This window comes from Elgaria multicarinata, chromosome 3 (genome assembly GCF_023053635.1).
Source record: "Elgaria multicarinata webbii isolate HBS135686 ecotype San Diego chromosome 3, rElgMul1.1.pri, whole genome shotgun sequence".
Classification (NCBI taxonomy): Eukaryota; Metazoa; Chordata; class Lepidosauria; order Squamata; family Anguidae; genus Elgaria; species Elgaria multicarinata.
The window spans coordinates 57,095,508-57,107,405 of record NC_086173.1 but is presented as its reverse complement, the minus strand read 5'-3'; the positions used below and the strand labels follow the sequence as shown (position 1 = coordinate 57,107,405).

The following is an 11,898-nucleotide window of genomic DNA, read 5'->3' as shown; positions in this document are numbered from 1 at the left end:
AAGGCCTGCTATGGAAGCCCTCAGGAAGTCTTTGTGCTACAAAGCATTTGACTTGGATTTAACACCTTGTGTTTTGTTGTGAAAAGGAAAGACTTTGAAATCAGCCAGCTCCAAAGCAAAATTGAAGATGAGCAGGCCTTGGGCTCCCAGCTTCAGAAGAAGATCAAGGAGTTACAGGCAAGTCAAGCACACATTGGCTCTCTTGCGACTGGGAGAATGGATTCATCTGGGAGGACATTTTGGGTGTTAATGGTTGCTTTGCTTTTCCTAGGCCCGTATTGAGGAACTGGAGGAAGAGATTGAGGCTGAGCGTGCATCTCGGGCCAAAGCAGAGAAGCAGCGGGCTGATCTCTCACGGGAACTTGAAGAGATCAGTGAGCGTCTGGAGGAAGCTGGTGGGGCAACAGCAGCTCAGATTGAAATGAACAAAAAGCGTGAGGCGGAATTCCAAAAAATGCGCCGGGACCTTGAAGAGGCCACTCTGCAGCATGAAGCAACTTCAGCTGCCCTCCGCAAGAAGCACGCAGACAGTGCAGCTGAACTTGGGGAACAAATTGATAATCTGCAGCGTGTGAAACAGAAACTGGAAAAGGAAAAGAGTGAGCTGAAGATGGAGATTGATGACCTTGCTAGCAATATGGAAACCGTCTCTAAAGCTAAGGTATTGCACATCGGTACATTAGCCAAAATTTGAAAGAATTATTGCATAATCCCATACATCTTTGGGACAAGGTTTACTGACTCCTTTCTGTGGCGCACCGTCTAATTGTGTCTGTGCGGCGGATGAAAGGAACCAACCAGAGACCTCAACTTAAATGGGTTATTAAATCGGCCACAACTTTATTGATTTTGAATAGGATTGGCGGAGGCATAAGGGCATGGATCCTGCCATCGGGCAACCCGACTGCTGTCCGATTTCCATTCCTGGCCCGCCTGCCAGGAGTGCTGGTGGTTGATTGGAGGGGCAGATGCCCACCACGGTGCAGACCGCTAACGTGAAGCCCCTTTCCCTCCACCCTGGATGTGGCACCCTTGCAGCCACTGTGCTAGTCTGGTCTTGGTGCCATAGCCACCCTGATTCCTTAAGGGGATCCCCCCATGGGAGAGCGGGAATCCCAATCCCGCTCTCCCTCCCAAATTGACCCAGCCCAGTGCCTATCACAGCCCACAATGTTGTGACATAAACAATACAATTCCACCAAGACAAAAACAACAACAGTGTAGTTCAACGTTTTTACACATGAACTAATCTTGCAATAAGGAAGGCGAAAACCCTGCCCCCTTCCTTGCCAATTAGAAGGCAGGTAAAATTTCTTCCCAGTCCCATTAACTGGCAACTGACTTCTGTTCATTGCAAGATTTGCTATTACCAGGTGTGGGTGAGTGGGGAAGTCAGCAATGGCAATGGCGCCAGCTGAACCACAAGGCTTCTGTGCGCAGGCAGACAAGGGTGGGAACCTGCTCCATTCAGTTCCCTCCTCACATCCCCGCCCCAGCTGAGCCAGTCGCCTTTTGATTGGCTCGACGCTATCAGGCCATAGGGAGATGCTGCTGCTGCACAGGCTCCTGCCAGCTCCCTTCCTTTTCCTGCCACCAGACCAGCGTGCACCGCAATGGCGGCTCCCCAGTAAACAGGGAAACTCGATATGCCAGCAAAACATCCCTAATGTGATAAATGTACTATATTTAATTGCTGCAGGGTAGTCAATATAATGGCTGTGTGGACTGATAAGGTGATTAGACTTCTTTCTTACCAATGCAGAGTGCAGAGGCAAAGAAATTCCCCCATTGCTCGTTGCAAGTGTATGTTAGAATATCAAAGGCTCTGTGCTCAGAATTTGCCTCCAGTTATGGGATTTCAGCTTGAGATGGATGGATCACTCGATTTCCGGTCCACGCCCATTTCTGATGTGTTCATTTATAACTCTCCACATCAATCTGCATTTTTTTAAGTTGGAAAAATCTTATTTAAATGCAAACATACATTTTTCATAAAATACATTCATCCTAAAATAGTATGCATTTTATCCTAAATATATCTTTTTGTTACTTTTTTTGAGCCAAGAACTGTATTGCAAGCTGAAGGATCTGTTTTTCAATTTAGCCTGGGAAGTGTGAATTAGGTGAGTGTGCTTAAAAATGCAGAGAGACTTAAATCCATGAACATCTCTAATTTCAGCACAACTATTGCAATTTAGGTTTTTGCAAGGTAAGTAATTTCTATGCCAAATCGCACCAGCCTGCAGTTTGATCAAAGAGCTAGTCCTTTATTTTGTAGAAATGGAGGCATTAGTTTACTTCTGTACTGTGAATTGCTAAGAAGAGGACTAATCACCTTAGCAACATATTTCATTTCAGTCAAAATAAATTGATTATCTATGCTTTTTTTTATAGCTGACTAGTTTTACCTTCTTGTTTTTAGAAAAAGTTCTCATTATTATATTATTTTGAAGAATATTTCAGTGTATTTCTAATTGCCTGTTTCAGTCAACTCTAGAGAAATTAGCCCGCTCCTTAGAAGATCAGCTCAGTGAGGTTAAAGCAAAGGAGGAAGAACACCAGCGCACTATCAATGACCTGAGTGCTCAAAGAGCTCGTCTGCAAACAGAAACAGGCAAGACACTTATCTCGTTATATATTACATGAGAACTGTAATACATTTTATATACAGTAAAATTGAAATGTGAAGAATAAAGCTGCTTTCATGACTAAATATTATAGTCATGAATATTATATATTTAGCCAGCCATTCCAAAATTTGGAGAGTTGCTGCTATTCTTGTAGAGTACTCTTTCTTCAGCCTTTTTAGCCCAGTCATCGCCTCTGTTTGTATTTCTCAGGTGAATTTGCCCGCCAAGTAGAAGAAAAAGATTCTTTGATTTCCCAACTCTCAAGAGGAAAGCAAGGCTTTACCCAACAGATTGAAGAACTAAAGAGGCAATTAGAAGAGGAAACAAAGGTGTGAATTATGTATACATCTAGAAGAAAAGCTTTTCAGTATTGGATTGCTAATCCTGCATGGAGCTGTAAAGAACTGTAAAGGGTTTGAAAATGTTTTATAAAATAGTAACAGACAAAAATATACAACGAACTGATGACCTACACAGCAATATTCTCTTACAAAGAAATTTTCCCAAATACTATTATTTAGCCTGCTATCCTAAACACATTTACTAGGGAGTAAGCCCCATTGAACACTTTGCGTCTTTACGTAAACATGTATAGGATTCCACTGTTAGTTATATAGTGTCTGCAACTAGGCACTTTAGAATTGGAAAAATCATAACGGGCCCTGCCTGAAGGCTTCCATTCTAGATACAACAAAAGGAAGGAAGGGGAAATGGCATAAACACGGAGTTTTAAAAATTTCCAAAAAGATGCCAGCAAATCATTTAACAAATCTTTTCATTTCTCCAGGCCAAGAATGCACTAGCCCATGGTTTGCAATCTGCTCGTCATGATTGTGACTTGCTCCGGGAGCAATTTGAAGAGGAACAGGAAGCCAAGGCTGAGCTACAACGTGCCATGTCCAAGGCCAATAGTGAAGTCGCTCAATGGAGAACCAAATATGAGACTGATGCAATCCAGCGCACTGAGGAACTAGAAGAGGCCAAGTATGTGTGCACAGAATGTACATAAGAAGGGCTCTTGTACGATAAATAAATTAGGAGAACAAATAGGGCACCAAAATTTTTATAGTACTTTTGACTGGGAATCTAAGCCAGCCTCAGCCCCACCTCTGACCTGCAGTATGAACAGTGTACTACATTGCAGGGCTGCCATAAGCTAGCCTCAGCATAGGCCCTCAAATAGCAATAGAGGTTTAACAGTGAACCACACTGCAGGGTTCTTATATACTTCTTTCCCAGCCCAATATCCAATGTGGGGATAAAAGTAATAGATAACTGCTGTAAACTACTCCAAGACTGACCTGCAGTATTCATTGTGAGTTACACTGCAAGGTTGTCACAAGCCACTTTGTCCCAGCCACAGCCCCTTCCAGTCTGCAATATGGGCTGTTTTTAGAGCTATCCCCCCCTTAAGCTGTTCCCCCCCCCCCCGCCCCTAAGTAGTTATTGTACTTATGTAAACCTTGGCATTCTCCCTTGGCATTTTCCCCTTTCGTTCATGGATGGTACATTTTTGACTACATAAAGATCAACATTCACCCTTGAACTTTGAAAATTGATATGCTGTCAGTGTTCTAACACTTCACAGCACGACTAACCTCCTTGATGCGAGAAAATACTCGTCAAATATTTGTAGCTTATACTTTGTTTCCTGTTTTTGCGAATATTGTGTTCCAAAGGGTAAATACAACATAATCATTGCTATATAAGCATTGTTTTATGTACTAATTCTATGACCTTTTTAAAATTAAAACAGCAATTCCTTTTTAGGGGTGAATTTAAATACTGCTTGGTTTCTGAAAATTCTAATTAGCAACCAAGTGTTAAGTTTCGTGCTGAGTAGCCATGAGGCTTAAGAGAGAGTCCTTAGTTCCATTTATTATTTCTATAACCAAAGAGGATGCAGAGATGAGCTCCCTGAAGCTGTCAAGTATTTGAATCCAATTCAGTCCTTGTTAATGCAGCCATATTATTAATTTCTTCATTAATATAATATCAGGTGAGAATTTGCTCGTGTACAACAATAATCAGAGAAGAAACCGCACAGATATCATTTCAGATAACTTCACTTCACATTATCAACTCACAGCATATTAAAACAATACTTTTAATTGGAAGCAGTTCACTCATGTCACAATGAGTCATCATGTGTTAGAAAACCACGGTGTGTGTCTGTGTGACTGTATTGAACTGAAGTGTGGATCAATACAGGAAATGAAGCAAATCTTAATTAATTGAATGTTTAGAATTATTATCACTTGAAAGCAATTCTCAAAGGTTCACCATTTATCTGGTCTGCGTACCAAATTCCAGCACCCATATGCTAGTGGTTCCTGAGACCATAAGCACTGCAGACTTTCTCTGTACAATCCTTAAAGGTGGTTAGAAGAAGAAAAAAGAAAGACTGAATAAATATTAAGTAGAAACATAGGAAGCCGCCTTATCCAGAATCCACTGGACATCTTTTTGGTCCATTGGTCCCTCTAGCCCAGCATTGTTGACAGTGAATACCAGAGGCTCATGGGGTTTTACTCTTTCCTAACCCTACCTGGAAAAGTGAAGGATTGAAGTCTGGACCTTTTGCATGCAAAGCTGGTGCTCGGCCACTGAACTACAGTAAGCACAGTGATTAACAGGACAAACCTATGTGTGTCTACTCAGAAGTAAGTCCTACTGAGTTCAGTGGGACTTATTTCCAGGTGAGTGTGCATAGTGTCCTTTATCTCCTCAGTGCATCACGTCAATAAAACTAAAACCTATGATAAGTGTAAGAGAAAATGGGCCATGCTTCTGATAAAATAATGATATTTCTTCCTTCCAGGTTTCTTAAGCAGATTCATGCCATATGCCACTAAAATTATTATTTTTATGTCCCTCCAGGAAAAAGCTTGCCCAGCGTCTGCAGGATGCGGAAGAACATGTAGAGGCTGTGAATTCCAAATGTGCTTCTCTTGAGAAGACAAAGCAGAGGTTGCAGAATGAAGTGGAGGACCTGATGATTGATGTGGAAAGGTCCAATGCAGCCTGTGCAGCTCTAGATAAGAAGCAGAAGAACTTCGATAAGGTATATTTTGGCCATAATATGAAGCAAAAAAGAGAGCATATGGCACAATGGTCCAATGAATTCACTGCTTATTTCTTGGTGGTGTTTTGCAGATTCTGGCAGACTGGAAGCAAAAATATGAGGAAACCCAGTCTGAACTGGAAGCTTCCCAGAAGGAGTCTCGCTCTCTCAGCACAGAACTCTTTAAGATGAAGAATGCCTATGAGGAATCCTTGGATCACCTGGAAACATTGAAGCGTGAGAACAAGAATCTCCAACGTAAGTCCATAATTTTCTCACCTAAGAAGTGGGTTTAAAATACCATAGACACAACACTGAGAAGCTAAAAGTTCAGAAATCATGCCTTGCTCTCAAGGGACAAAGAGAATGATACAATTTCATACACTTCTCCCCAATGCTGAGACAGACACCTGTGTGTATAAATACCCAAGTTGGGAGTAATTAATCCATCCCATATGGGTGAGCTGAGGGAGCCAAGAAAAACTGTTCCCCCACAACCCCATTCCAGTCTAATTCTGTTTATCCTCATCCAAATAAAGACTGTTCATCTATTTCTCTTCATTTGTCTGAAACTATTTTTGTGTGGAACCAATAGAAGAGATTTCTGATCTGACGGAACAGATTGCTGAGGGAGGAAAGGCTATCCATGAATTGGAGAAAGTGAAGAAGCAGATTGAACAAGAGAAATCCGAACTCCAGGCTTCCCTAGAGGAAGCTGAGGTATGCATATCATTCTTCTTGATGGCAAACAAAAGTTCTTATTCTGTAATATATTTTTAAACACTCTAAAAGATTTCAAAAAAGTAAGTTGAAAGGGTATGAACAGAAATATGATGGACAAAATGCGGCTGTTCTGATGATTGGAGGGAAAATGCATAAAATATTTACTATTAAGAATTATATCTAATGGATTTTAATGTAATGGAGAAGGGAGCTATATTTTAGCCCATTATTAATACTGATATAATTGGTTTTCTCAAGGCTTCTCTTGAACATGAAGAAGGCAAAATCCTCCGCATCCAACTTGAGCTCAACCAGGTGAAGGCTGACATTGACAGGAGAATTGCAGAGAAAGATGAGGAAATTGATCAGCTGAAGAGGAACCACCTGAGAGTGGTAGAGTCCATGCAGAGCACACTGGATGCTGAGATCAGGAGCAGGAATGATGCCCTGAGGGTAAAGAAGAAGATGGAGGGAGATCTGAATGAAATGGAAATCCAGCTGAGCCACGCCAACCGCCAAGCTGCTGAGGCACTAAAGAACCTTAGGAACACACAAGGCCAGCTCAAGGTATCCAGAGGACCATTTCAAGCAACTCGCAAAGAAACACTGGAATTGTAATGGGGCCTCGGACTTCATATCTCTCAATTTCTTTTACACAGGATGCACAACTGCATTTGGATGATGCTGTCAGAAGCCAAGATGACCTAAAAGAGCAGGTGGCCATGATTGAGCGTAGAGCTAATCTGATGCAGGCTGAGATTGAGGAGCTCCGGGCAGCTCTGGAACAGACAGAAAGAGGCAGGAAGATAGCTGAACAAGAGCTTCTGGATGCCAGTGAACGTGTGCAACTCCTCCACACGCAGGTAAATATCTGTTACCATTGCACAGTCACTTGTTAAGGAAGGAATGCATAAAGCCATTGTCCTAGAGAGCAAAACTTGAGTTTGGTGAATAGTCTTTCCCCCCTTTTTTGCCATATGGTTTAAAGGAAACACTGTGATGCCTGAACATTTGCTTACCCTTATATGAAACATCTGTGGAGATGATATTTCTATAGTAGATTCAGTGCATGCTATGGCTTCTTGGTCTCCTTTAAAACTCTGAAGGGAATTTAAGAGACATGGGGCTGTATCCAATCCTGACTGTCCACCAGTAGAACTATTTCCTCCTTGTCTCCCTGCATCCCCCACATGTCTCCAAATCTGATCCAGAAGCAGTGTTGGAGGCTGCAGGGGGAAGGAGATGCTGGATTTACACCTAGATTAGGCATCCTAAGAAAATGTTTGATGTAGAGCTCATGACATTCAAACTTTTAAGTAGATGCCATTTTTTCTGCACTTGAATATTTTTGTCTTGATTGTTTAAAGAAATCATATTGTATTTCTGGGGAAACACCACAAAGTCTAATTTCCCCCCCAAACAGAACACCAGTTTGATCAATACCAAGAAGAAGCTGGAAACAGACATTTCTCAAATCCAGAGTGAAGTGGAAGAGACTATTCAAGAAGCACGCAATGCAGAAGAGAAAGCCAAGAAGGCTATCACTGATGTGAGTTTGGAGGAATTTCCTATTGAAATATGATCCTGTGTATACTTGGTATGAGTGGTTTCTTGAACTGGATTGCTATCTTTATGAATAGGCAGCCATGATGGCAGAGGAGCTGAAGAAGGAGCAAGACACCAGTGCCCATCTGGAGAGGATGAAGAAGAACCTGGACCAGACTGTGAAGGACCTGCAGCACCGGCTGGATGAAGCAGAGCAGCTGGCAATGAAGGGTGGCAAGAAGCAGCTCCAGAAACTGGAGCACAGGGTGTGTATCCCTCATGTAGTCTTCATACACTTTGGGTGCAAAAGGTACAGCTAAACACTAATTCTTTCTTTTCCCCCTCAGGTGCGTGAGTTGGAAGCTGAAGTTGAGAACGAGCAGAAGCGCGGTGCTGATGCTATCAAGGGTGTTCGTAAATATGAGAGGCGTGTAAAGGAGCTGTCCTACCAGGTGAGAGTACTAAATGTTTCCTTGTAATACTGTCAAAGAAACTCTACTGAAATTATTGATCAATTATTGATCAATGACTAACCTACCCTTTCTTGAGGATTGAATATATTTTCATAGAGCTGAAAATACTTTTCTTCCCGGGACCTTGTAATTCAAATTACATAAGCCATAAAAACTGCCCCCTTTATTTTCCTCCTATCACAATAAAAGTCTCCTTAATAGCAGCTCTATGCAAAGCAAAATGCAAAATGTAATCACCCATCATAAGAACATATGAAGTGCCCTGCTGAATCAGACCAAGGGTCTATTTAGTCAAGGACTCTGTTCACACATTGTTCAACCAGCTGTCGACCATGAACCCACAAGCAGGACACAAGTGCAACAGCATCCTCTCACCCATGTTCCCCAGCAACTGGTATATATAGGCTTACTGCCTCTGATACTGGAAGTAGCATATAACCATCAGGACTAGTAGCCATTGATAGCCTTCTCCTCCAACCCATGCCACGATAAAGCCTATCCCACACAACCAATATTATCACCAATGCATAATTCCTTCACCAAAGAAGTATTTCCTCTTATCAAGCACCTAGCCTCTATAATCCATGGTGTTTCCCCCATCCTATTGTTCTAGTTTGTTTTATTCATCTTTTCAATTTTAGAAAAAAAGATTCTTTCAAAAAAGTCAAACTGAGGACAGGATTTTAAATTATAGAAACTCACTTTCTTCCCTCTTTGTCCTAACTTTGTTCAGTCTGAGGAAGATCGGAAGAATGTTCTGAGGCTTCAGGATCTGGTTGACAAACTGCAGATGAAAGTGAAAGCATATAAGAGACAATCTGAAGAAGCTGTAAGTATTGCACTGAAACTAGAACAAGGGTTACATGTCAAATTTGACAAAACACAATAAAGTGTTTGAAACACCCTAGTAAGCAATAGCCTGAATTGGGATAGTGTTGTCCTATGTGATACTATGAGCAAGAAGAATCAAAAGAAAGGTTTGAGCTAGTAGTAATATGTTAAATAATGAACACCAGAATATTACATAATAGGAAGCAAAATTTCATTTATCAGTAATTTGTGATTAGTTTCCCATAATTTTCCTAGCCAAACTCCTATGGCTTTAGGGCAACATGAAAGGCAGAAATTAAGAACTCAACCATTTCCCAGCACGGAGAGACAATGATAAGGAAAAGTACAATTGTTAAGAGGCAGAGTAGCCCCTGCCAGGAAAACACCTCTGTTACTTCTACTATAAGAATTGCATCTAATTTCATTACATAGTAGAGTTGCTTTCTTCCAGATCTCTCCTGAAAAAAACCTTCCCAAGTTTGAAACTCATCTTGCTATGTTTCCCAAATATTTTATGGCCTCCCTTGATCTCTCTTCATTCTGATGGCAAGAGAGAACTCAAGAAGCATTTAAATCGGAATATTTGTGTTATAAACATAGCATTTTTCATTCATTTTAATTGAATCACATCAACTTAAATTAAAATACATCTTTCATTGTTGACTGGATTGTGGTTCAGGCTACAAATATAATTACATCTGCGGGCATATCTACATTTTTGTATCATTTAGAGTAAAATTTCCAGGTTGTTCTATCTTTATCCAAAAACTCTCCTCTCAAATTAAATTTTGAATATTTAAATATGTCTGCCTAGATATTCAGTGAAAAGTTCACGGACTAAACCCATACATAGAACTAAACAGAAATTACTTCCAATAGACTTTATGAAGAATTTTAAACTAGATTTTCTTAATTTGAGAACGGCAACATTTAATTGGGCAATGGAGACTCAAGACCTTTATCTTCACCTTAGCTCCCTCCCCATCACATCATGTTGCTATGTCCCAAATAAAATAGAACTTTTTATATTTTGGTTTTCACAATTCTGTTTTCATTTTCAGGAGGAACAATCCAATCTCAACCTTTCCAAGTTCCGCAAGATTCAGCATGAGCTTGAAGAGGCTGAAGAAAGGGCTGACATTGCAGAGTCCCAGGTCAACAAACTGCGGGTGAAGACCCGTGATACTGGAAAGCAGGTCAAAAGTGAAGAATAAGCTTTCCTAGATGCTTCAAGGTGACTGAAGAAATGCACAAAATGTGAAATTCTTCATCACTTTGATTTGTAATTATTGTTTATTCTGTTCTCAGTGTCTAGGAAATAAAGATTGTAGAAACCTTTGCATACATAAAAATGTGTGATTTCCAGTTCTTCCTCACCTGGCATCGATACTGGTGAATAAGATTAGGCTGCGATCCTATACACACTTACCTGGGAATAAGTCCAATTGAACTCAATAGGGCTTCCTTCTGAGTAGACATGTAGGATTACACAACACTTGAGTACTCTCTCTTTTTCAGCACACACAGACACACACACACACACTATAGCTTGGCTTCTTACTGACCTAGCCACTGCATTGGATTCCACTGTCATGGATATTACAAAGGGGGGAAAAACAAAATATGAATTGAAATCACTCCTAGCAGATTCATTCACTTTGTTTGAATCATGCAGTAACCTTTCATTTAGAAACCCACTGGACTTTTAATCTCTGTCCTTTTAGACTACCTTTGCTAACATAGAGCAATTCGAAAGTGGTGGGAGATTTCATAGCAGAGAAATCTCTTCCTAAGCCCTGCCAGGTCATGCTGGCCAGGGATGAAGGTATATGTGGGACAAATGCCCAGCCCCCTGTGTTTCCCCCTTAATTGTTTCCCCTCCCACTGACACTAAGAGGAAGACAAATAAGTACACCAGCTCCAGGTCTGGCAAGTGTTTTTTGCCTTTCTGGGGCCATGCCAGGAAATGAAGTTTTGAAGCCATGACTGCCCCACCAAATCCACAATACAAACACCCCCAGAACACCCTAAGAACATAAGTGCCATGCTGGATCAGACCAAGGGTACCTCTAGGACAGCACTCTGTTCACACAGTGGCCTACCAGCTGTTGGCCAGGGATCAACAAAGCAGGACATGGTGCAACAGCACCCTCCTACCCATGTTCCCCAACAACTGATGCACACAGGCTTACTGCCTCAAATACTGGAGATAGCACACAACCATCAGGGCTTGTAGCCATTGATAGCCTTTGCCTCCAGGAATTTATCCAACCCCATTTTAAAGCCATCCAAATTTGTGACCATCACTACACCTTGTGGTAGTGAATTCCATAATTTAACTATGCGCTGCTTTCATCCCCACCGGAGCACTGCGGGTGATACATCAACACAGGAGAGCTTTCCACAGTGTGACTGGGGAGGCATCCAGTGTGGGCCAGCATCAAGGGTAGACATGGTTGGGCACCTGCTTACCCTCCCTCCAAAAGAGCTACTAGAAGTTCTGCTTGTTCACTTCCCTCTTGCTCTGGTCCAGACAATGGTGGTGGTGAGCAGGAGGAGCTCCCACAGACAAACAGCTGCCACAGAGAATATGTCCAGTCATATACTGTCTGCCTGGGAGCCTGGCTAGTCA

At 41.6% G+C, this 11,898-nt stretch overlaps 3 protein-coding genes across 3 annotated transcripts; all 3 read left to right on the top strand.

Moving 5' to 3' along the window:
- The first annotated feature begins 10 nt into the window (after window positions 1-10).
- On the top strand, window positions 11-2,646 carry LOC134395357 (myosin-1B-like). The gene is made up of 4 exons (XM_063121519.1): window positions 11-27; window positions 87-177; window positions 272-661; window positions 2,488-2,646. Exons 1-4 carry the CDS (start codon window positions 11-13, stop codon window positions 2,644-2,646), a joined length of 657 nt encoding a protein of 218 aa, XP_062977589.1.
- Window positions 2,643-7,035, top strand: LOC134395356 (myosin heavy chain, skeletal muscle-like). The gene is made up of 7 exons (XM_063121518.1): window positions 2,643-2,670; window positions 2,841-2,959; window positions 3,418-3,614; window positions 5,511-5,694; window positions 5,787-5,952; window positions 6,290-6,414; window positions 6,676-7,035. The coding sequence occupies exons 1-7, from the start codon at window positions 2,643-2,645 to the stop codon at window positions 7,033-7,035; spliced, it is 1,179 nt and encodes a 392-aa protein (XP_062977588.1).
- On the top strand, window positions 7,035-10,480 carry LOC134395355 (myosin-8). The gene is made up of 6 exons (XM_063121517.1): window positions 7,035-7,280; window positions 7,841-7,966; window positions 8,058-8,228; window positions 8,310-8,414; window positions 9,169-9,264; window positions 10,328-10,480. Exons 1-6 carry the CDS (start codon window positions 7,035-7,037, stop codon window positions 10,478-10,480), a joined length of 897 nt encoding a protein of 298 aa, XP_062977587.1.
- The last annotated feature ends 1,418 nt before the right edge of the window (window positions 10,481-11,898 follow it).